The sequence below is a fragment of the Agrilus planipennis genome, unplaced genomic scaffold (assembly GCF_000699045.2).
Source record: "Agrilus planipennis isolate EAB-ADULT unplaced genomic scaffold, Apla_2.0 scaffold59, whole genome shotgun sequence".
NCBI lineage: Eukaryota > Metazoa > Arthropoda > Insecta > Coleoptera > Buprestidae > Agrilus > Agrilus planipennis.
The window spans coordinates 211,458-236,342 of record NW_020438942.1 but is presented as its reverse complement, the minus strand read 5'-3'; the positions used below and the strand labels follow the sequence as shown (position 1 = coordinate 236,342).

Here is a 24,885-nt window from a genome sequence, read left to right as displayed (position 1 = left end):
GGATTCACTTCTGCAACGGTCAATTTATTTCTACCTTCTCGGCGATCATCTCTTAAATACTCTTTTGTTTACTTTCTGGAACCTTCTGGAAACATCTGGATAGTTTATTTTTATTTAAACTGTTTAACTGCTTTCCCAGAACGCAGGTATGACACACATATATTTACAAATACGGCGCACATGAAAAAAGGCGCTCGCAGCTAGTCCGCAAATCGATAAGCCGTTCACGCACACGTGTGCCCGATCGCACACAAGCACACTCGTGCTCGCTACATTAAGTATTTTATTTTAGGACATGGAAGATATTTTTAAAACTCGCATGTTCATTTTTTAGTTGTACGTACCTACTCATTTATTTCATGTCAATTTAATTTATACTTTAAGTGATTTTGGGTTATTATTGGAACACTTTACGATCTATTGTAACAGATACAATATTCACTGGATACATTTTTTAAGAAGTATTATTAGAACAGGATAATTTGGCTATACAGTTTAATATTTTAATTCGTCATTATTTTCAATAGTAATTGATTCTTACCTTAAGTTTGTCGGAAATAGGTCCACCATAACGCAATAGACTGTGCTAATTCCTAAACTGGTTAGAGCTTCAAATATGCAGCATAATACTAAGTTTGACACAGAGGAATTTACAAAATACAATCCCCCTGTAACGGCTCCAGCCACTAGAAGGCTGAAAACTAAAACAAGGAATTTGTTTTTCAACTCAATAACAAATAAGTTTTTAAATCTAGCTTTAAAGTGCATTTTCTTCACAAGTAAAGTGTCAATTTCCATGATGTTTATTCATCCAAAATGTTTAAATAAATTAATAACATACCTAGAAAGAATTTGGCACCAAGTCGATGGACACATAAGGGTAACCAAAAGCTGGTTGGGATGCAAGCCAAACCTACAATAAGTGTGTGGAAGAAGACAGACTCAGGAACCGGTTCGCCACAAAATTCCTCCTGTATTTCCGTATTGTTGCCCAATACGATTCCTGACACTTCACAAACTGATGCTCTTTGGCCTGGATGGACGCTTTCGAACTCTTCGAAACGATTAAATAGATCCGGAAACCATGACATCAATGTATAGTAGCTGAAATAATAAAGAAAATAATGGAGGTTTCTATAAATTAAATTATGACATTGCTAGATTTATCTGAAAGAAGGAACCATTCAATAAAAATGAAGACGTTTAGACATTAAATTTATTGATAAGAAGCTAAATTAATGGTCAAAATCAGGCCAATTTTAAAAGCTAAACGGCAAGTTGAACTAGGAGTTACAAGATTTAAAAAATAACGATCGGATTATTGGAACCATTTGAAGGAAAACAATTTTCCAATGGATAAAAGTAAGAAAAATTCCAGTAAGCGTTACTCATTTTCATTACCTGGAAGTAACTCCGAATTGAATCAAACACGTTATCACAGTATATTTTAGATGCGGAGCATGACAAAGCGCTTTGGTCTGTTCCCATATTTCCTGCAGTAGCAACTTTAGTTCTTTGGGCTTCCGAATCCTCAAGTTTCGAACACTCCTAGTTGACATTTGGGACACCACACTCAGAGTTCTCTGTTTTTCTCTGAGACTCATGATCTACAAACAGAAAGAATTCTCAAACCCCTCGTCAGTTAAATCAGCGGAATGTGCTGATAACTTACCGGAAAATTAGCTGACGATTTTCCAGTGTTACTTGCATACATCTCCTTTAGGACTTCCAAAGCGGCATCTGGCTCTCCACATTCCATAAGAAATTTTGGACTCTCCGGAAAACAAAACAGCCAAAAACCTATCAGTAGGCTGGGTACAGCACATACAGCAACAAATAAATTCCAACTGGCGAATTGAAACGTATGGTAGAAGTATTTAAACTCCATTGGTATTATAATCCATGCGATTCCTAAAAAATAATCCAGATTTAACTATTCGAACCTCCTAGTAGCAGTTGGAAAGGATGCTGACCTGGAAGTACAATAACTCCCACTGTCCAGAATAGTTCCATCCAACACAGTATCGTCTCCCTGTATTTACTGGGCTGGAATTCTCCCAAATATGGGAAGCATATGCCCATGGCTCCGGTTATTCTAGTTTTAAGATAAAAAACGTTAAGCCATTCAAAGCGGTTGATGTAGTTTAGTCTATCTCATTTTATGTTTATTGTATCGACATTGAAACTGTGGTCAGTACTTACGCAAATCCATTTAAAAATCGCAAAAACATGAACAGCCAAAATTTTTGAGCTACACTTGACAAAAGTCCACATATTCCGTCCATCAAAAGTGCCGCTATTAAAACTATCTTACGCCCTTTAGTATCCGCCAAACAACCCCAAAAGTAGGAACCAATAACCATCCCTAATAAAACAATATTTAAAAACAATTTCTCATACTGAATTGTCAAGTTTCGAACATTCCTCTCAGAAAGTGTTCCTTAAATAGTATATTAAACATCAAAAGATATGTACAGAATGGTCAGAGGCGAAACGTTGGCAAAAAAAACTACTTTCGATTCCCAAAAATTCGTAATTCTTTTTTGCTTGTTAATTTTCTGGTGTACTGAAGGTACCTATATGTGGTACTTATTGGTATTAACAATTGTACTTTCTATTCAATAATGCCTGAAGCCATTCCCAGAAAAAATTAAATACGAGGGGGTTATTGTAGTACCCACCTAACATGGGGGAGGCGGTAAGCCATCCTTTATCTGTAGAAGTCATTTGAAAATCGCAGGTAGCCGACGGTAGTACCATCGAAATCATGGTGATGCCCATGGCAGTGTTCAGGTATATGAGACCGCATACTGTCAGAAGCGCAAAATGGAATTTGCCAAATCCTGGAACACACAGGTAAGTTTTATTTGTTAATAATAGAATAGACTTTTGTTGAAAATTGTCATATATTTCCACATTTTTATTGAATTAAATTTGTAGGCAGTCACTGTGCATGAAAAAAAATATTTATAAAAAAATATGCAAATTTAATAACAACTAAAAAGCCGAGATAACGTCTAAGTTATTTTCAGACGTTACATTTATATAATTATCTAAAGGTAAAACATAATATTAACGTGATGATGACGCAGATAATAATTATTAATGAAATTATAATATCAGGTCATTAAAATTTACAGCTTGCTCGTTCAACGTCAAATTGTTTTATGGACTTACCTAATACTTCTAGTTTTTAATTAAATGGGAAGAGTGGAAATTTATCAAATTAAAAAAAATCGCAAAAAAGTTATAGATATATATCAGCATATTTTTGTATCTATATCTCAATTAAATGACAATAAAAGATATAGATAAAATAAGGAAAAATGGGCAGTTGTTTTTAAGTGTGTAAGAAAAGATGGTTGAACGAATTTGCCAGCCGTGCAGCCAGTCGTCCGGCACCCTTTTTGTATAAACATCTGAATCTACCTGCAATAAAATACGCCGAGGCAACTCGTGAATTGCTAATTAAGAATCTAGAGATATACTCTAATTATTTCAGAATATTTAACAAACTTTCAAAGAAGATCGTGGAAATATTCAAGACACGTGCTAACAATTATCTCTCTATTTGTTGTATTTGAACACAAAACTGCAAAAACCAGTTGTCATACTCAAGTAATTTGTTGTCAAAATATTATGACAACACTCGCTCACGTTAGGATTACAAATTGATAAGCAAATAAAAAAGTTTTGTAACACAAAAATTAAGTGCATGTAACCGGCTAATAATTAAAAAACGAAAGTGATTTAGGTAAGTAGGCAGGTACTCTGAATTTATTTAAATTGTGTCCACGTACCTACCATTGATTTCTTTTTCCAAGTACAAAATAATTCCTTAATTTTTGATGCATTATCGCACACAGGATTACAGGAAGTTGTCACGTAATTGTTGAGCACGTCTGTGTGTCATCAAAGTGAAATATATAGAATAAATTCGGACGACAAGTCTGGTTTCATCATAATACATTTTCAAATATAATATTGCAATTTGTATGCCACGGGTCTTCTATTTATCGTTAATTGATACCAATCTAGACATTGAAAACTATTGGCAGTTATTAAAAATACAATGTGTAGATACTAATCACCCTTCCCATTAGAAGGAAGTTTATTATTATTTATTAATAGCATCGTGTGATGCAGTTATATTGCCACTAAAAAGCATTGTTCTTATTTTATTGCTTCGACATTTTCCAATAACAATTTTAAAATAGAATTCATCACTGGATACATCTGAATGATCTAATGCATAACAAAAGTTTTTACGCAAGAGTTAATAAGGATTAACGTTAAAAAATTAAGAATACAATGTGTAGATACTAATAACTAACTATTGTTTATTAAAAACACCATACAATGCAGTTACAGTACCACTAAAAGTAAAGCATATTGCTTCGACAATTTTAAAAAAGAGTTCATCATTAGAAACACCTGAAGGGCCCAATTGGCAACACAATTTTTTACGCAAGATTGAATAAGGAAGAACATAAAACGTAAAACAATATAATACCTAGATATTAATCAGTAACTGATAGAAAATTTATTATATGCATCATGTGATGCAGTTATATATTGCTACTTAAAAACATTGTAATTATTTTACTGATTCGAAATTTTCCAATAACAATTTTATCATCATTGGAAGCACCTGAAGAATGTAATTTACAATAAATATTCTTTTGTGAATGTTTTAAGGAATAACATAAAAAAAAGAATACCTGATTTTTTTAGCAGAAGAGACAGCCTTTGAATGAGTAAAAAATAAATTACTTATTAGATATTTATAATTTACCTAATCAGTTAGTTATCGTTAAGTACTTGGATTACAAAACCTAAAAATTCACTCACCTGTATTTTCAAGAGCTCTTTCAAAGTCTTCCCCAGGCCCTTCTATGAAATCCAAACCTGCAACCAAATTCAGCATGAACTATTACAGTATCCACGTTTTTGCGAAACTTTCTTATTCAATAATCAATTTAATAACACAAAACTAACCCATTATAATTGTTGTCGTTAATTTCAGTAGCGTATCTTATAATGTATAGCATACACGTAAAACAAATAATCGTTTGTGATTAAGTAATTCATTAATTAAACGTTCTAAAACCCGTCACCGAACATCATCTACTAACGCAAGTTCGGACACAAAACTCGCGCTGTGGACACCATAAGAAATTGTAAGACTTATTTGGGATCGTGATAGTATATACCAAACAAATATTAAGAGTAGCCTTCAATATTTTGTTTCATTGGCTACAAGCGATTTCTTCAAGTTCGACACCACGCTATTCGAACGCTATCAGAATACGTGACCGTCTCTGCCTCAATTGCAAATTTTTTGATAAACGTATATAGCCGCGAAAAAATTGTGATGAATTTTTTCTTTTTCCGTAATTAAGTTTTTTTTATCAGACAATGTCCTTAATGTAAGAGTATGATATAACAGAACAAAGAACTTTAAGTAAAAATATTTTTTGATAAAACGGTCCTATGAATCACAAACGTTAGGTATATACAGAGTGTTTACAATCAAACAAACACATATAATGAATTCACGGATGTGTTATAATTAAAATGGTTCTAAATTTCTAAAATACAAATACAAATTGGAAACTATAATTCTCAAGCCTTAACGTAGCACAAAAGTAATAAATCTGAAAACACCTTTGTCTACCTGTAGGACTCTGTTTCTTTTGTAGTATGACAATACAACTGCAACCACTTGTGTCTACAAAGCTTTTACAGCGGTGTTCTCAAGCTGCATCCCCTTTAATATGAGTGCTAAATAATTAACTCCTAAAATAAAACCACTTGTGTTATCTTGAAAGGGAGATTTGGCAGGGGTATTAAGAAATCTATGTACTATTCCGCATTTGTCAAGGATTACTGATTTTTGTAGACTGATGTACCTGTTTTAGTTTATGCAGTTGCAACTCATCTATGCTGGTATGCAATGTTTTAGGCAGAGATGTGATTTATTTGAAATACTTGCATTTAAAATGCAAATACAGAATAAAAAAATACCTATTTATATCTTCATTTAAACACTTTTTTGAGAAAAGCATTTTCTATTTTATTTAAAATACTCTTCCAACTATTTGTGAAATGCAAAATACATTTTTAACGTTATAAAGGTTTTGCTAGTATCACCGATCAAACATTACATAAAATGATGAATGAAAGTTGCTCACATTGGTCATTGACAGTACTAGAAGCTTAAAAAGAGGATAACGAGACATTCCATGAATGCCTTCTAATTATTTAACTGAAGAGAGCCCAAAAAATTTTAACCCCTTGGAAATGGATAATCTAAAATATTGGACAGATATTGTTTTCCGAGTTCAATGTCATGGACCGCGGAATTTTGAAGTTCCAAACTGATATCAGCAGCTACCAAGTGACCACTTATCGTACCTTTAGCAAGGAACTACGAAATTCCATGAATTACGACAAAATAATATCGAATTGATATACGCCAGCTGTGTAAAACTAAAAACTACAAGATATTGTCATATGCTAAGGAATGCGTATAACCCAAAATTCTTAGAAAACGATTCGAAAAACTTCACTTATTAGCTGAACCCAAAGCTAAAGAAACCATGAATTCCACTTCCAGAAATAAATTGGAGTTGTAAATATTTTGATATAAAATGATTGATGGTGACTTTACATCAATAAAATTATTTGCAACCCTATTTTGGCATCAATGTCTTTTTTCCAATTAATATAGGGACAAAGGCAAATAAGGAAGCATATAGAAGAATTATTTGTTGCTGAACTAAAGAAAATATAACATAAAGATAGAAAAATTGTATCTCAATTTTTCTCTAGTTTTAGGTATAACGCGTATTGATGAAATAATTATCGGAATAACTCGAACTGTGTTCTGATTGCACACTTCTTTTATTTCTTTGGCTAAAGGTATATATTTTTGAATTTTGTCAATAAGCTGTTGCTTGAGATTTTCAATTTTCGATATAGAAACGACAAACGTCTATTAGATAGGTTGCTTTGGCTTCCTTGTTGGTTACTGTAATGTAGGATCTATTGATGCAGTTCCTATTCAAATCTAAACGCTGTCGTCGGTTGGAGTAGCGAGCTCCTTCATAGATCCTTTTATTTCCGATGCTGGATGTGGATAGGGCATGAAAGAATCTTTGCAGAAGCTCACCACTCATGCTAGTGAAACGGTAGGAAGCAACTCCAAACGACGACGACCTTTAAACCCGGAATCGGAACAACATCAGTTCACCTACTAGCAAAGACTTTACCAAGATGTCAGGTTTGTTAGTTTGATTAGTGGTTCTGTATGTAATTATGTCTCTAGCCCAGTAAATTTGATTATCTGGTTTCCTAATACATTTTGGGGTTTGTATTTATCTCTTTAGTTCTATCTAATCTGTGAGTTCATACTTTTTTACTAGTAGCGAGTGTTTAGCAATGTTATCATGTCTATGGGTGTTATATGTCGGCTAGCTAAAAATGAGCAATGGTAAGTTGCTTTATGAGAAGTGGTATCATCAAAATTGAGTAAGAAAGAAAGCTAATACTAATTCAAATTTAAAGATCTTGCAGGTAACAAACATTTATTTATGCTATATAGGATATGACAACTAAATTTGGAACATTGTGACACTACACAGAACATACGACGAGATAAAATATAAATTTTACCTTCCATTTGGACAACAAATTGTAACACGTGATGCCCAGCATTTTTTCATTATTCCATAGCAACCTTCACTATAAGCTTATCACAGTCAGTTAACACACAATGGCTATAGCATAACTAAATTTCCCAGAATGTTCTTCTTTTCTTGTAACCACCGTGAAAATCGCATTGATACAGTCCAGAATCACTTCATCCCTATTTATCAAAGAGTCAGTATTAAAACAAGGGAAGCACGCCACCACCGCCGCGTATCTCAATTATCTCTTTTTGCTTTACAGAGCATTAACGCAGCAAGAACACTTGTGGTGTGAAAATGCGGTAAATTTTTTCGCTAGAGAAAGCGCAATAGCCATTTCATCCCTTTTTATAGAATGGGACGAAAATAACAGTGAATCGATGAAACTCTTCGCTAATTAATCTAAGTGAGTGTGTGTGTGTGTGTGTGAGTGTACCCACTGTTCGTAGAGTGAACTTAATTAAAAAACACAGCAGTACGGAGGCAGGCGAGAGCAGATGACAGATTGGTCAAGGACGGAAAATGGAAAAAAAATGAGAATGGTCACCATCAGTTAACTAAGGGTAAACTATTTGATTAATGGTTGTCGGATAACGCAGCAAAATTTAGGTATACATTATTGCCATTAATATTAATCTAACTTCCTGTTTTATATAGATACTATCGCATACCCCTAATGCAGGGAACAAATAAACATCCCCACAAGATATTTTATTATTGTAGGTTGAAATAACGAAGGCATAAAATAAATCGTAAAATTTGTATTGATCATTTTTCCTTGTTAACTGCACATCAATCAAAGATATTGATGTTTCGTTCTGGAAGAACAACAGTGACACCTTTGTTTCTATCTTTCTTAATATGATTAAGTTCAGGAAAGATTACGTACAACTTTTGCACGTTTTGAGTTCAGCTCTGTATGGATGTGAAATGTAGATGGTGAGAACTGTGGAAGTAAAAAGTTAGAGGTGTTAAAAGAGATAATAAAAATATTGTGAATAGAAAGAGTTAGAATTGATGATGCATTAAAAAGAGCAGGATATTGTAGGACATCATGGAACTCAATAAAGATAGACCACATCGGTTAGTAGGACACCTTCTTAGACATTAAGGGCTACTTAGGGGCATATTAGAAGCGGAAGCAGAAATTATGAGGGGTACAGGTAGACCTGGACTAGTTACTCCGAAGGCTGGTTGAATACGCATGTCCACCTTTTCCTATCCTGTCTCAATCTTTACATTTTCCGAAAACTACATCATCCCACATCCTTAACCCTTTGGCAATAACCTAGGTCTTCATTCTGACTCTCTTCAATCCTGTCTGTGCTTTTAATATCTCTCTTGCTAGACCTTCGTATCTCTAAACGTGTGCCCTCTCTTCATATCTCTTCTTTCTCCTCATTAACTTCAATAGCGCCCATTTAGATACGTTATCATTTCTAATATTTTCTATCCACACTATTTTCATCATCCACCCATGACACTACACCATAAATGCTTCTAACTTTTTCTTTTCTGCTGCCATCTACGTTTCAGTCACGAACATTTAACGATAAGTGAATCCTTCCGTTAAAACTGATTTTTTCTTTTCTTTTCAGTAACTTTTAGACAAAACCCAATTACTTATTTGTAGTTTTGTTAGTCACATGTTTCAAAACATCCTGTATACATAGAATATTGTGCCATCGGTTCCTTCTTATTATATATTTTAATCCTCCAATCTATGCAATCAAATGCAACATTTCCTGATATTAATGATACCGAGTAAATGCTTGCAACAAGTCGCTTAGCAAAGGCATCTGATGTGTTGCTTAAAAAAAACTCTTTAACATACCGAAAATGGTAAGAAGACTAATGAAGATTTATTACTAGAAGGCGCCACAACTATTTGCTTTATGGATATTGTGACGTCTGCAATATTGCCTGTCTACAACAAACATTTTTTTTAGGGGAAATAAAAGTAAATTGATGACGACTCAAAATTAGTGATGTCCAAGGTTGTAAATTATTAATCCACACTGTCATTTTAAGCTTTTAATTGTCTTGGATACTAAATCCACATAATTTAGAACTTTCATAATTAATTTTTTGGAAATTTTGTTCAGCCTAACAAAAAGATATATCTATAAAGGTGTCCAAACGTTGAATGTCTGGAAAAAACTCTTCACACGGTAGAGAGGAAATTAATGTGCCTTCAATAAGATACAGATTTATATTATAAGTTTGAATGTATATTATAGTTAACTAGGACTTATAACGTTCGCCCTAATCGACTAGCTAATCGAATTTTATTATCGACAAGTGTTGCAATATGATGTTCCTATTACTTCTTGGATTGGTTCGTACAGACTATGTTGATGACATAAACGTAATCACTCAGTTCCTCTACAGTATGTAAGTATTACCTACTAACATGCGTCTCTTGAAGAGCGCACATGATGGTCGCCAAATTAAAAGAATCGTTATTATCGACAAAATGACTGAAACATATTATTAGAGGGTCAATGTTTCTTTAGTTGTATTTTAGTCATTTATTTCTCATCATCCCATCATCATAAGGTCGTCAGTCCTAAGACTGGTTGGACACGCACCTCCACTCCTTCCTATTCTGAGCTAATCTTCGCATTTCCCTAAAACTAGAACAACCCACATTCTTAACTATTTGCAAACAGTAATTTAATCTAGGTCTACCTTTACCTACCCGTCCTAACTTCCGCTTCTGCCTTTAATATGTCTCTGACTAGACCTTCATGCCTGAGAAGGTATCCTACAGGTCGGACGAAGGAAGTTGGCGAGCGGTCGCGCAGATACTTGCCCATTTATGACTTATTTGGGTAAGGCACTTGGAACCGATACACAAATAAGCTTTCAGTAGGCGTAAATTATAGTATTAATACAGATAGGACAGTAGCGTACTAGAAAATAATGTAGAAACATAATTTAATTAATAAATCTATTACTTTTGTTTTATAGTCAGTTTTCATATTCACTGTCATCATGGGAATCTTTATCACTGTCACCAACATCAACAATTAGTTCTTCTGTTTGTATGTCTATTACTTGTTCATGGATTCCTATTTTTAAATATTTAATCTACGCCCCTGATAGGAATACTGAAGAATGAGGGCTGCAATCTTTATACCTAAAACTGCCTACTTTTGCCACCGCGCATCCACGCCATTTTAAAATTTTCGCCAGCTTCCAGCGTCAGGCCTGTACCAACCTATCTCACCTATTTCTTATTGACTTCCATAGAGTCCTCTGTTCTCCTATTCTTTCTAATACCTTTATTTCATCGATAATTTAATTCAAAAAACGCCACATTTGACGCATTCAAGGCATAATTCAGCGATCGGAGAAGACTTGGGAGGGAGGGGGGGCTAAATGTCTATATTCGGGTGCATGGTTGGTTGCATGTGCATGCATCATGCTGTACTATTCATCAAAAAATCTTGAACTAGCAAAAAATTTATTAATACAACGGAAATACTCAAAATTATGACATCTTTTACAACTAAATGTTAATTTACTTTGTGAATTTACAACATCAAATGATTCCTCTCTCTCTCTCTCTCTCTATAATGACCCTTAATCAGTAACATATCTATCGTTTTCCTGGCAAAAAGGTTCCACCCTGTATATATTGACATTTGTAAATTATCTACCGAATTATACATAATCAAAACATGTCCTTTCTGAATATATTAGCGAATTTCGAAGTCGATCACTTTTACTCTCACGTAAGTATCCAGGTTGTGCGCTTATTTTCGCTGAACTTGACACAAAAGGTGTCGTTCACAATAATTAAACACAAGGGCGCGTACTTGAGACAGTTGTGCAGATCCTCGTTAAACACCTAATATCACATTATATATATTTTTATGTGCCTACGTATAGGTATCAATACACAAACGTATAGAATATAATGTAAGAATACACCATGCAAATCCGTTACATATACATATAGGCGAGTTCATTGCCAACTTTGTCGCATCTAATTTGCATTAGGAACTTAAAATTTATTAGCGCATGATGAGGAATGCTGATTGGAACTCACATGAAGGACGATTTTGTGATAAATATTATTTAGACTGGTTGAACCCGTCCAAAATTGGACGGATGGGTGTCATTGTCAGTTTACATATTATTCAAGACGATCTCCCATATTATGATCTACCCTAAGGTTTTGCTCAAATAAGAACTTATAAATATCAATTTTTTAAGGTTGGTATAGGCTACTTCACATTTCTACAATTGCATAGTTCAAAGGACAAAATTATTAAACGATAACATCCTATCTGTCTTTTGATTAGACGTTTCAATGGTCGACTAATTCCAAAATATTCCACTATCGGCGTAGATAGATGCTTATAATTTGATTGCAAGACAAAATCGCTTCCTTTCTCATTTTAAACTTTTCAATAAAGTCTGATAAAACTTTAAAGTCCATAAAAAGCTAAATCGATCGCTTTTTCATTCACGCTTGATCAATTTTTTACAATCTTTAACCGAAAAGTGGAATTTTCAACAGTTTCTTCAACCAAACATTCAGTTGCATTACCAAGTTCCAATTGTCCAGTTTTTGCAATTGGCATTCACGAAGCAAACTATTGAACATGAAAACCTAAATATGTACTGACAAACGTCGTTCTTCAAGGCAACATCCTTAAACCCGAACAGGAGCACCTTCAACAGTTATTCCTTGAAATCCTGGACCATTATTAAATTGTAGTGAAATCATTGGCAAAAATTTTGTTCGGATTCTCTGCGTCATGTGTTATAAAATATTTTATTACGTGAATTACATCTTAGCGACTCTTTATGTATACTACTTCACTTAGAAAATTAAAATTATATATCAAATCCAAAACTATAGAGTCTACATTTCAGTAACATTAAATGAATGTATTTGCGTAGAAATATACGAAGTGTTTGTACAGAAATATAAAGAAATACTGCCATGAGCTATTGTTACTTTTATTACTGTCACTAACATTAAAGTTATAACTACGTACCTACCAAAGAATCTAATTATATCCACAAGATATGCCGGAATAGATCGTTGGCATTAATACAACAGGTGATAGTTTCAGAACTACTAAAATAATTTGAAATTTGTTACATTACTATACTTCTCAGGAAATAACATCAGCCATCTTGACAGAAAATCAATAAACCTAAAGACAACTTGATAGGAAGTATTAGCCTTTAAATTGCTCTAGATCCTTTCAGACATCCAAGCAGCCTGAACAACAATTATAATGTAATAATAAGGTCGGAATGATAACAATATCTGAACGATGATGATGACATTCTTTGTAACTTTCGTAAGCAACAAATACAGCTCATCATTTATGAAGAACCGAACATCGACCGTCCCACTTTTATAGCTTTTGTGCCACATTAAAGCGCGAGCACTATAGTTATTACAAACAATCATTTTCTAGTAAAGAAAAAAGCATTGGGTTGCGTGTGAATACATCAGTTACGGTATCTAGATACCGTGTAAATAACAAAACGAAGCTAAGGACAGAATATGACCCAATTTTTTGGAGATATGTCCTTTATAAAATAACTCCTTACTTATTGAATCCGATCGAATCCATATCTCAATACTGACTTACATCATAGGTGTGTTGCACGTAAAAACGACAAACGCAGTATGCTATGAATAATAACAAAGTAAATCAAGTGTAAACAATTATATTATTATTGTAGGAAAGCAGTATTTGATTCATATTCATATTCTTTTGTTTTCTTGAAATAAATTACACAAAAATTTTTATGCACCACATGGACATATGGAAATGGTTTTCTGCAAAACATTGTCAAAGTCTTTGAATTGTAAACTGACGGTTCAGCAAAGATAGACACAGTTAGTGAATATAAGGGTATTTGTGCAATCCAATTAAGAGTCCTTTAATCTTGTTAGAGGACTGCTAAAACCGTTCCTTTATTAACTCTCTTTTTTAGAATTGTCGTTTCTACTAAACTAAATATCTTTTTTTTCAAAGCATAAGGGCGATCTATTCAAAAAATCCATGAACATACACCAAAATAGTCGTTTGCTAATTACAAAAATTATATGTATATGTCAAACAATTTTTATCTGTCTGCCTGTTCAAACAGATTTAACTCAAAAATCGAGTTATTGTCATATGTTTTACGGATGTTATAAATAGTAGCACACAGACCAATTTATTTTTTGTCTCATCGTGTTATTTTAAATAGTTTTGAAGTTATGATGATGTCAGTATTTCAGAAACATGCTCAAAAGTACACGCGAACCAAGCCACGAGCACACAATTTGTTGATGAGAGATGAGATAAGTTAATTCAGAAAGATGACTTATCTCGTTGCTCAAATGGATTTAGGCATTTAATTAGTAAAGAGTAAAAATGGTATTGGTCTTGCAGTTTTATTTTATCTTGTCCAAATCTTGCACTCTTAAAAATAATTAAACAGTTTTAACCATTCCTTGAAATAAACTCTCAAAAAAAAAATAAAAAGGCGCATATTTTTTGTATTAACAATATACTGGGTGTCGCCGCAAAAATAACTAATTTATTCACATTTATCATGTCAAAAATATCTGAAATTGTATGCCGGTTGGTATCTAACTTTGTTGTAAGATGTACAGGATAATTTAGTTGATTAAAAACAAAAGACAAAATAATCTTTGATCGCTAGTTTCTCTTTGAAGAATATCGATAAATGAAGATCAAGACCTGCTATGGAAAAACAATACCAAGTACGATAACAGGTACAAATACATGTATTAGTCATTAACTTATCTAATGGAAATTTTTACAAACCATCGGTAAACTTTATTATAATTCTAGTACCATTGGCGTGCGGTTTTCACATGGAGATTATAAAAAGTACATTCGGTTCACGTTTGGTCTTTAAATTTGTGAAGGTCCAGTTCGAGGTGAACGTGCGTGTTTTCGAAAGGTCGCCGGTGTTTACAAATGTTAAATGTTGGGATACTTTCTTTGATTATTTATTAACCCATTAGTACAACATGTGCAATCTTTTTTTTAAAATAATCTTTTACAGTTACGTTATAGGGATTTGTCAAACAGTGGCGTGTTGTAGGGGTAGCTATGGGACCATAACGATGATACACATATATATGTTTAAATAATCTGTATGTAGAATTCTAAGATAATAGTAAACTTAGAACTTATAACAATAGTAAGTACAAAAATTTGTAGCAATTTATTGTCTATTAAAAATAATATTTGAAAAATAATTATTTTCTTATACACATTTACTATTTGCTATGATGGAAGTTTACTTGAAAGGAATTGAAACATTTTTTAAGTTTATTTTTGTCAAGCAAAGACAACAACTGAATAAAATAAATGAGAAAATAAAGTCTCAAAACATATTGACCGGATTCTGTCTATATGTAGGTCAAAGGACACAAATCCTTACTCCAAACAAAAGAAAATTGTCTTCACACTCATTTTCTTATCAATCCTACGCAGTGCAATACGTTTCAGTATTGGAATTTATGAAGGGCAAAAAACCGAGCGGATTTTCAACAAATATATTCGTTATGCATGGACTTTCAATCCATCCCTTAATCCCATAATCAAAATACGAAGTTTAATTGGAAAATCTAATCTATTTTTCCAATAATAATTATTGTCCTGAAGTATTAAATTAATAGACATTGATAGGTAAAATGTTTAGATGACTTAAAGTGAGTTTTATAATTCTTACCTGGTCTATTAAAAATAAAACAAGTATTTTCATCGTCCTTCTTTTCTTGCGCGGTGTATTCATCGAAGTTCAGTAAAATTTCGTATGACTTTTCACTTTCACTGACATTATCTTCTTGTTTGCTATTTGTATAGGGCGATTGATCCCGAATATCGGACAACAGGACCATATCTAGTTCAACTTCTGCACTAGGTATTCTTTAATTAATAATAACGTCTAACTGCGTTAGTTAACATTTTAATTCTGAAGTTAATAGCTATTTACCTACAACTAGGTACATATGTATTGTTTTATGTTACAAAAGTGCAACAATGAGAATTTATCAACAAATGCTTATTATCGCAAATACGTCTACAGTTTCAGTGTAATACAAAATGAAATATGATTTGGCAATGTCAGTAACATTTATTTAACTTTAATATTAATAAAAGAACTGGTAATTTTCCATTTACATCAAAAATAGTTTAACAATATATCTGAATATGTCATCAATTTAGCAAAGAACTTGTAAATAGTGCGAATACAGTTAAATTGTAATTGATACCGACCAGTTTTTCTTTACCAAAAATGGTGGGCTTTGGTTTTCTTAGTATCAACAAGAGTATAACAATCCAATTATCTAAATTGAAACCGAAACGTAGACAAAACACGTTATTAAAATTTGAATGAAGATGTCATCTAAAGAAACTCAATCATTATGCAAATGAAGACGATGGCATTCCCTCATTAAAGTGGTATTTTCATGAGACAGGCTTTAGAACCACCTGAGACAACGTTCAGTGACGTCGTTCGCAAATTCTAAAATATTTTAGAAGTTGAGAATTAACGCAGAAAAGTATTAATATTTTAGGATTTAGCAGACATTTATTAAATGCCGAGTTTTGATTTTCCTAGCGTTCCTAATACGTATGCATAGGCAGTAACTCATACCCAAAATTTTGCTAGGCAATGGTAGTAGGTTCTAATTTACAATTAATACTTGTCAAACAGCGTAAAAAACTTCGTTTCTACCAGGTGTTCTTAATATATTAACCATCATTATCATCATCATAAAGTCGTTAGTCCTAAAACTGGTTGGACACACCTCCACTTTTTCCGGTTCTGAGCTAATCTTCGCTTTTCCCTAAAACTAGATCGTTACATATCCTTAACCTTTTGTGAACAATAATCTAATCTTCTGTCTACCTCTTCTCCTCTTACCTCCTGTATCTGCTTCCAATACTTTCTACCATGAAGGGCTTACACCTGAGAACATGTCTTACCAACCTATTTCGCCTATTCCTTATTGACTTACATAGTGACTTCTGTCTCCTATTCTTTCTACTACCTCCTCATTTCTAACCTTCTCTATCCACGGTATCCTCATCATTCGCTCTTTCCCATCCCTTTGATAATATTTTATCATATGCCTCCCTGTATTTCGCCGCCTCTGTCCCATTCTTCAGTCTTCTATATTATCAGTACTGCCTTGCGCAAGAAATAACGTTATACAATAATTTAAATCCAGTTACCACCCTTGGCTTCCGAACGTTCGGTGTGTTTTTACGAAAGTTTGTTTAAATTCCCGTCGACTTCACGATGACGTATAGAAACAATAAAAGTTCTATAATATGCCCAAAATTAACTAATCAATAATAATTAATAACGTTATTAAATTGAGTACGTGTTGTCAGAAATGGCGGAGAAACTCCTGGAATACCAGGGGTACCTTGGATGGCTTCACACATTTCGGGATAATCAAAAGGAAAAGTGGGTGGCATGGAAAGAACAACATCCTGATGGAATAAAAGGAGTGTTCAAAGAATTAGCAGCCAGTTTTTCGACACAATCTGATAGTTCCGTTAGTTCTGAAGATTTCTCTCATGTGTATAGGTACCTGTATATATTAATCTTCATTTATGTATATTATGGCTAAAATCCAAACTAATGGTGTGTATATATGAAAAATGTGCACATGTAGAGTCCCAGTTTGCTACAGTTTATCTAACCAAATGTGTTTTAATTAGGCATAGATAGGGACCTAAATACTCATCAAGGTTTTTCCAAATTTTAATATAGTTTTGTTCCTTTTGAAAGAAAACAATGCTGGTACAATACGTTTTATGCATGAATTTCTTTATTTTCTTTACTCGTTTTAAGGAAAAAATCCCGAGCAGAATTGGTCAGAATTTCAGCAGCCGTCATGGGCATAGAATTTTCATACGCTGCCGAAACGGCTTTTGTATCACCAACACTTCTCAAAATTGGCGTGAAACATGAGCACATGACTCTTGTTTGGGCCTTATCACCTTTAATAGGATTCTTCCTGACACCGATCCTAGGGTCACTGAGCGACAGGTGTCAAATGCGACTGGGACGACGGAGACCCTTCATTTTAGCAATGTCTCTAGGAGTTCTTCTAGGTAATAGTTTTTATCTTTTACCTGACCCTGCCTTTACCACTAAATTATGTGAGTGTCTTTTAAGGCTTAATTTTGGTTCCAAATGGAGAAAACATGGGTTACGCTTTTGGCGACAAGGAATTTTCTTCAAACTTTACATTAAGTTCTTCAGCTAAAGTAGCAGTATTAGTTGGTGGGTCGTCTCAAAATTCAACCAATATAATTATTCAAAATCCTTATCACCCTTGGGGAGTTTTCTTCACTGTTTTGGGAACAGTTCTTTTGGATTTTGACGCGGATGCATGTCAAAGTCCAGCTCGGGCATATCTCTTGGATGTGATAGTGCTCGGTAAGATAACACGACATATTTTGAGGCACTCTGGATTTTTGTAGGGTTAATTCAATGCATGAATCAAAAAATTAATTCACTAATACATCATATACTCATTGATATCTTAAAAACTATGTTACAATGACCTCATAGCTACGCTACTTTCGCTTGATTGAAACTCAAAGTCTATTGTACAATAAAATGTAAATTGTATCCGAACATGAAGTCTTTTGCTTATAATATCTGCAAAACCGTTCCGCCAGAAAATCGATTTAATGGTTCTAGATGAGTCGCGATTGATAACACGTTAAATTAATTAACTGAAACCCACCGGCGGCCATTGACAGAGAAGCAAGGCGTTAATTTGAAAGTAAAATTATTTTTGTAGTGGTTTTTACGTATGCACACCTACGAGATTTACCGTATCTTTTTTGTTACTATCCTTAACATCATTCTTGCTTAATTGGCGAACTGTTTCAGATGACCATGCCAGAGGATTAAGCACGTTTACTGTGATGGCCGGTCTTGGAGGGTTCATGGGGTATGCTTTAGGTGGTATTAACTGGGATTCCACTGCTCTTGGTACATATATCACATAAATATTTGTTTAGACAGATTTTGTTTTCCCTACATCACAATGGGTAATAGATTAGTAAAAGTAGACATAGGAATAAGGACAATTGGACTATAAAAATCTACTTCAAAAGATTTTAGTTTTACATCAACAAAATTATTTATAACGCCGTTTTGGATCTGATCTCGCACACACAAGGCTTATTTATCATCATCTTTGACATGCATGCTTAAGCTAAATTTTCCGCTATGACATTAACGTTCTGTTATGGATGTTTATTATAAAAGCACATTCTTTTTACACAAACAAATTTCATTACAATTAGTGGTAAAGGTCTAGATGATGGCCCCCACCCCCGAAGTGGTGGTGGTGGGGGATCGAAAGAGGAGGTCTCCCCCGCCACTGTACCATAAAAAGTTCGTGGCGGTCTCACCCCCATAAAAAATTATGGGGGTTCAAAGTTAATAAATATGCCAATTTTTATACATTTCTAGGCATGTAAATATTTTTATGGTCATTCTTAAACAATATTCAAAGGTAAAACTAATGGAAAAATACAGAAAGATATTGAGAAAGTTATATAAAACATTATTTAAATATCTTTATCAATAGGGTAGGTTAGGTTAGGTTGTCGGATTTTGTTCAAGTGACCACCCGCTTTCGATCCTCCACCCGCTTGAAAATAATTATTTTATTGAATTTTATTTGAATTATAGTGTATTAAAATTGTCAAAATGATCAATTCCAACCCCCATAACTTTTTATGGGGGTGAGACCGCCACGAACTTTTTATGGTACAGTGGTGGGGGAGACCTCCTCTTTCGATCCCCCCAGAGGGGCCATCATCTAGACATTTACCTAATTAGTAGTTATTTTAAGGAGCTGGACCCATTATGCTAGTTATGCTAGGATCACAATATAAATTTTTGTTTTTTTACTGTGAATGGACACATTACGTTGTGGTTAATTTTTCCTGTCGCTATAAACCTATCATTAATTTCCTCTTCGTATTTCTTCCGTAAAATATGTTTTAGGGGAGTATCTTGGAGGACACGTCAAAGCAGTATTCACCCTCATTACATTCCTCTTTATTATTTGTGTGACATGCACAATTACCAGTTTTAAAGAGATACCGCTGTTCGTATTGGAGAAAGGAGAAAAATTAGAGTTTGTGGATTTGTCCAAACCCAAATCGAAACATCCAAAGGAATCCGATAAATTTGACGTTACCGCAGAAGCAAATTATGGAACCACAGAAGAACTAGAAAACGTACTTAGAACTGTCATGCAGTATTAGGTATAGCTACCCATCAATATCAAACGCAAATGCGAACCTTTTGTAGAGTTCACCAGAGAATCCTGAAGACTGTGACGATGAAAAGGGTTATCAGAATATGCCAATGGAAAGAAGCGAAAGTTTTTCAACCCCTCCAGCTGAAGCGTCTTTACGAATTTATTTAAAAAGCATCATACAGATGCCGTCGTCCCTTAGAATCCTTTGTGTTACGAATTTGTTTTGTTGGATGGCTCACGTTTGTTACTCCCTTTATTTCACTGATTTTGTGGGAGAAGCTGTTTTTGGGGGAAATCCAACAGTAAGTACACAATCTAAATTCTTTTGCCATTAACATAATTTGCTATTCATATACATAAAATAACAGATATTTATCAACAAATTTTGTACTTTTTCGTCTTTGCAGAAACTACTTCGAATTTTATGATTTGCTTTGTACTTCACTTAACCATTTTTAACCAATGGTGCTCATGCAAGAGTCACTCTCAAATATTCTAAATAATTGTTAAAATAAGTTTATTTAATTTAATTTTTAGCATTAAGCAACAATAAATTGTTCAAAAGTCACAAATTTAATCACATCTTTTAAAGGCATTGAAGGGCACATTACTTCATGAACAATACGAGTCAGGAGTTAGATTTGGATGTTGGGGGATGTCCATGTACTCCCTGTCATGTGCATGTTACTCTCTCGTCATAGAAAAATTAATAAACATTTTGGGGTAATTTAAATAAAACGGAAGGAATTAGTGTGCATATCGGCTGAATGATTCCTTATCTTTCTTTTAGAGCAAAGAAGGTATACATTTGCGGTCTTCTAACTTATTCTACTGGAATGTGTCTGATGGCTCTCACCAAGCATAAAGTTGGAGTAATTTTGTTCAGTTGGACTGCCGGAGTTATGTACTCCACCCTCTTCACGATGCCTTACCTTTTGGTAGCACATTATCATGCAAAGGGAGTTGTGAGTTACAATGAGAAGATTGGGAAGACGCAAATATATTTTCGTTTTTTGATACCTACTTATAGGAATGAAAGGCTCTTGAAATATATTGCACCGTCCATATGTGATCACTGAGTCAGCATATTCTGTTTGCGAATACTTTGTTTTGTTTTGATATTTTCACTCAACTTATTTTTGTATTTTGTGGTAATAATAGTAACTTTTCCAATCGAATGGCAGCTACGGAGTGCACTAATCGCCACACGTGCAATTCACCTGTCTGTGTGCCAGCTGTTGTGAAGGTCATGAATAGGTAGGAGTGTTTAACGCGACTATCGAACTCACTGTCAATGTCCCAATCATTGATGGCTCGCTTACAGGAGTATTTTTTGTGCATACTTTTTACGAAATGCATTCCACACTGCCTCCAGATGTTACCTTCAAGTATCATGTATTCCAGAATACTGATCAGACGTTAGTCAGCATCTGGTGGTAATTTTCACATTATTTTCATCTTGTCTTGCTAAATGTCCAACAGCAAGACAGGACAAGACAAAATTGTAACCCCAGTTGTTGTTTTCCTTTTGTCGACGTACAGAAAATCGATAACAGAAAACCAAACATTTGTCTTCTACTTCTACTAATTCATGTATTTTTGATTTTGATCTTTGACATTTGAAGTGGAAATTTAAATAATTAACACCAAGTTTTCTATTTTGGGTAACAGATATCGCCATTTAGTCTGTGAGTTTGTTAGAACAATTTATTTAGTGTCAAATCCAGCTATCATGTAGGTATCTACCAAAAAACGAAAATAAGTTTGCAACACCCCACTACTCACTACTTTGGCTCAAATTCAGACTAGTTTTGGATAAACTCATCATTTTAATATGCCAAATGTTTTAGTTCGAAGTTACCTCAGAAGGCGAAGAAAAAACTGGCAATCAACTTCGCGGTTTAGGTACAGACATCGCTATTGTATCGAGCATGGTATTTTTAGCCCAATTTATTCTTTCCATGTGCATGGGTACAATCGTCAGCGTGTCGGGTACCACAACGGCAGTGGTGGCTGTCGCTAGCGCCCTTGCATTTTTTGGAGCCATTTCCGCCACACAAGTTATGTATTTAGACTTGTAAACTGAACAAGTATTAAAAGCTGTTAAATAATTGTTAAGAACAATTGATTTACGAGTTAAGAGTGAGTGGATTGTACGATAAAATACCTAAGTACTTGATTTTCTTTGTGTCCTATATGTCAACAGTGTTTATTTTCAAAAGAATAAACAAACTAATACAGCCACCTTTCTAATAAAAAAACTAATCGATAAGCATCTAAAAGGAACACGGAAGAAAAGCTCTGTTGGGTTCAAAACTAATTGAGCTTTGACTAGATTTTCTAATAGTCCTTTCCTAGACCTTTTAGTGAGAGTGAAGACAGACACGTGATTCACCATTCATCGAATGTGACCATTATCAACTTGAGAATGTTGATAATACTCACATTGAAAGATTATAAAATTCCAATATAAAAATACTTTTTTACAATAAGAAACAGTTGAAGAAATTCTGTGACCTGGTAGATAAGTGCGTTTTGTAGCTAATTCTACTGTCACCTTTCGTAGCTCAGTAGTCAGAGCGGTGGTATATAAAGGCAAAGGTCCCGGGTTCGAATCCCGGCGAGAGTATGACAACAGCAACAATTTTTCGTGCAAACTTCTTCAAAAAAAAAAAGAAAATGACGAACAGTTTGACAATTGTACCAATGTTGACGTAGTTTTTTGTTTTCACGATCCTTTTTCGGGTTCATAGCACTACATTATGTTTCCAATAGTGGGATTACATTTTAAAACTCATTTTAAACTGATAACAAAGTTTATGTTAAACATCTAAAAGATGTGCTTCTAAGATTGTATGCAATAAGTAGATACAAGTAAGAATAACATGTGAAAAAGTTACATCATAAAAATATTATATCCGGACGTGTATTAATTAATAAATTAACAATGTCACTGTTAATAACATGACATATGTTTATAGACAATTAACGAAACATTCGAGAATTTTCGGTCTAATTACAACAACACCAACACTACAAATTCCATCTAAGTAAATTAAATTTTATTCTAGCTATAAATAAACAAATTTTTAATGCCAAAATTGTTTTATAACGTTCTTGGCACAACATCGTTAAGGCTCCAAACAAATCATAGGAGCAGTGGGTATAATCGGTAAAGGCAAGTTAATGCTGGTTTCAACTACCGGTCTAAACACAACAAAACACTTAAGGTAGATACAGCAGAAATCTTTTGTAAACATTGCTCGTATTTCAAAACGTTGTTAATTACATGTATACTGATCATCAGTTACTGTTAATAACTTCTAGCAACAAACGCAAAATTCATGGAAATACATGGGTGCATACAGGGCACTCAAAATATAATTTAGAACCAACCATAAAACTAAACATTCGTTTCATTGCTGCAGATTTCATTGTAATTCATTTGCAAAGATCAATCGTGCTAAAGTAGCATGCAAGTTTCGTAATGAAGAAGGAAGACACAGATATAAAACAGCACACAAAACAATTTCTTACAGGTTACTTCGAAAACAGGAATAATCCTCACTGACCATTGTATGATTTCCGTGGGATAGTTTCATGGTGGTCGAACGAAGCTACCAAATCGCATTCTGCCCAAGACACACAGGATTTTGAAGTGATTTTTGCCATGAATGAGGAGCTGCATTACAGCACTACCAAAAGACTACTGAATTTCAACAGTTGCCAAATTTGAAGTCAGTCAGTAGCACGGCCAGATAAAAACACATTATTTAAACGCTTTCTCGTCTAAATACATACAAATACGAAGTTGGCCTTGTTACAAAAAAGCACTAATGAATGAACGGATTTTTCATTAAATTTCTAAGGTCAAGCACAAGCAAAAAGTGAACAAAATGGATAAGGAAACTGAAATGAAATTTACAGTATCTACCTGCCCTATCATGAGTAGGTAATAAATGTTTTTTTCAAAAAAGGAAATTCGAGACTGTGTACCTACAAAGGTACTTGTATTGTACCTATAGATCAAGTTTTCTAAGCCTTAACCGTCATATATCGTATTTTATTTTGTCATTTTGGACGCAAAACATTTTCAAAATTTCAGTAAAATGACCTTAAGTAAGTTGCAAAAAATCTTAAATTTAATACAAAATCAGGGACGTGCGTTCTTTCGCTCGGTAAGCTCACACATTCGGTACAAACGGAATACAAGTGTTACCCCATTTCGACAAATCTCTTCATCCTCCAACAACCACGATACCGAGGATGACGATGAATTTGAACCGGTGCCTGTGTATGATTCCGAACAGGCGAGAAGGAAGCTTCGTGCGATCCTCGAGGACAGCATGAAACCGCAGAAAAACAGATCTCCAGTCTATATACTGCAATCGTGCAAAACGAAAGCTGATAGATTAGCGAACCTGAATATTTTTGACCATTACAAAAGGATCTACGAACAACAGAATATAAGAACGTTTCCCCATCTACAACCCAACAAGATGTTACCATACGGAAGTCGCCATTCTATAGTCGTACCTTCTCACGGGACCAAGGTGTTCAAGAGTTACACGAAGAAGATTAAAAACAGCGTGCATAAACCTAGAGAAAAAACCCAATAAAATTATCAGAATTTGTAATAAAAAAAAATGTAAAATCGACCTGATACACTGTGCTTTTCTACATTTGTTACGCCAGCATGAGTTCAAGTTTTGTAGGTAGTGCAACATCAGTATTATTAAAAATAAATGAGTTATATGGCCTTTATTGTATTCGTGGAAGAGCGTAAATCTTCAAAAGGCACCCAGGCGTCCGTACGACCAGCCGGTGTCCTCGGACCTATCCACTAAAACCTCTCTACCTCAGGCCGTTATAGGAACTATTATT

General features: G+C 34.1%; 2 protein-coding genes across 7 annotated transcripts; one reads left to right on the top strand and one right to left on the bottom strand.

The window, feature by feature from the left end:
• Positions 1 to 518: 518 nt before the first annotated feature.
• On the bottom strand, positions 519 to 23,722 carry LOC108737890 (synaptic vesicle glycoprotein 2B-like). Of its 4 annotated transcripts, none has more exons than XM_018471027.1 (9): positions 23,574 to 23,722; positions 4,852 to 4,908; positions 2,682 to 2,843; positions 2,203 to 2,365; positions 1,974 to 2,095; positions 1,673 to 1,911; positions 1,402 to 1,607; positions 842 to 1,104; positions 519 to 701 (listed from the first exon to the last, which is right to left on the bottom strand). In XM_018471027.1, exons 1-9 carry the CDS (start codon positions 23,671 to 23,673, stop codon positions 538 to 540), a joined length of 1,476 nt encoding a protein of 491 aa, XP_018326529.1. In that variant the 5' UTR covers positions 23,674 to 23,722; the 3' UTR covers positions 519 to 537. The 4 variants fall into 4 exon arrangements, with proteins under 4 accessions (XP_018326529.1, XP_025830379.1, XP_018326528.1 ...); XM_025974594.1 differs by having other exon boundaries at positions 23,539 to 23,608; XM_018471026.1 differs by lacking the exon at positions 23,574 to 23,722 and adding an exon at positions 15,423 to 15,656.
• Positions 2,827 to 22,113, top strand: LOC108737889 (proton-associated sugar transporter A). Of its 3 annotated transcripts, none has more exons than XM_025974592.1 (10): positions 2,827 to 2,856; positions 17,096 to 17,294; positions 17,562 to 17,824; positions 17,889 to 18,152; positions 18,615 to 18,716; positions 19,743 to 19,978; positions 20,052 to 20,303; positions 20,594 to 20,724; positions 20,792 to 20,966; positions 21,852 to 22,113. In XM_025974592.1, exons 2-10 carry the CDS (start codon positions 17,098 to 17,100, stop codon positions 22,080 to 22,082), a joined length of 1,851 nt encoding a protein of 616 aa, XP_025830377.1. In that variant the 5' UTR covers positions 2,827 to 2,856; positions 17,096 to 17,097; the 3' UTR covers positions 22,083 to 22,113. The 3 variants fall into 3 exon arrangements, with proteins under 3 accessions (XP_025830377.1, XP_018326526.1, XP_018326527.1); XM_018471024.2 differs by lacking the exon at positions 2,827 to 2,856 and adding an exon at positions 3,100 to 3,754; XM_018471025.1 differs by lacking the exon at positions 2,827 to 2,856 and having other exon boundaries at positions 17,211 to 17,351.
• Positions 23,723 to 24,885: the final 1,163 nt, after the last annotated feature.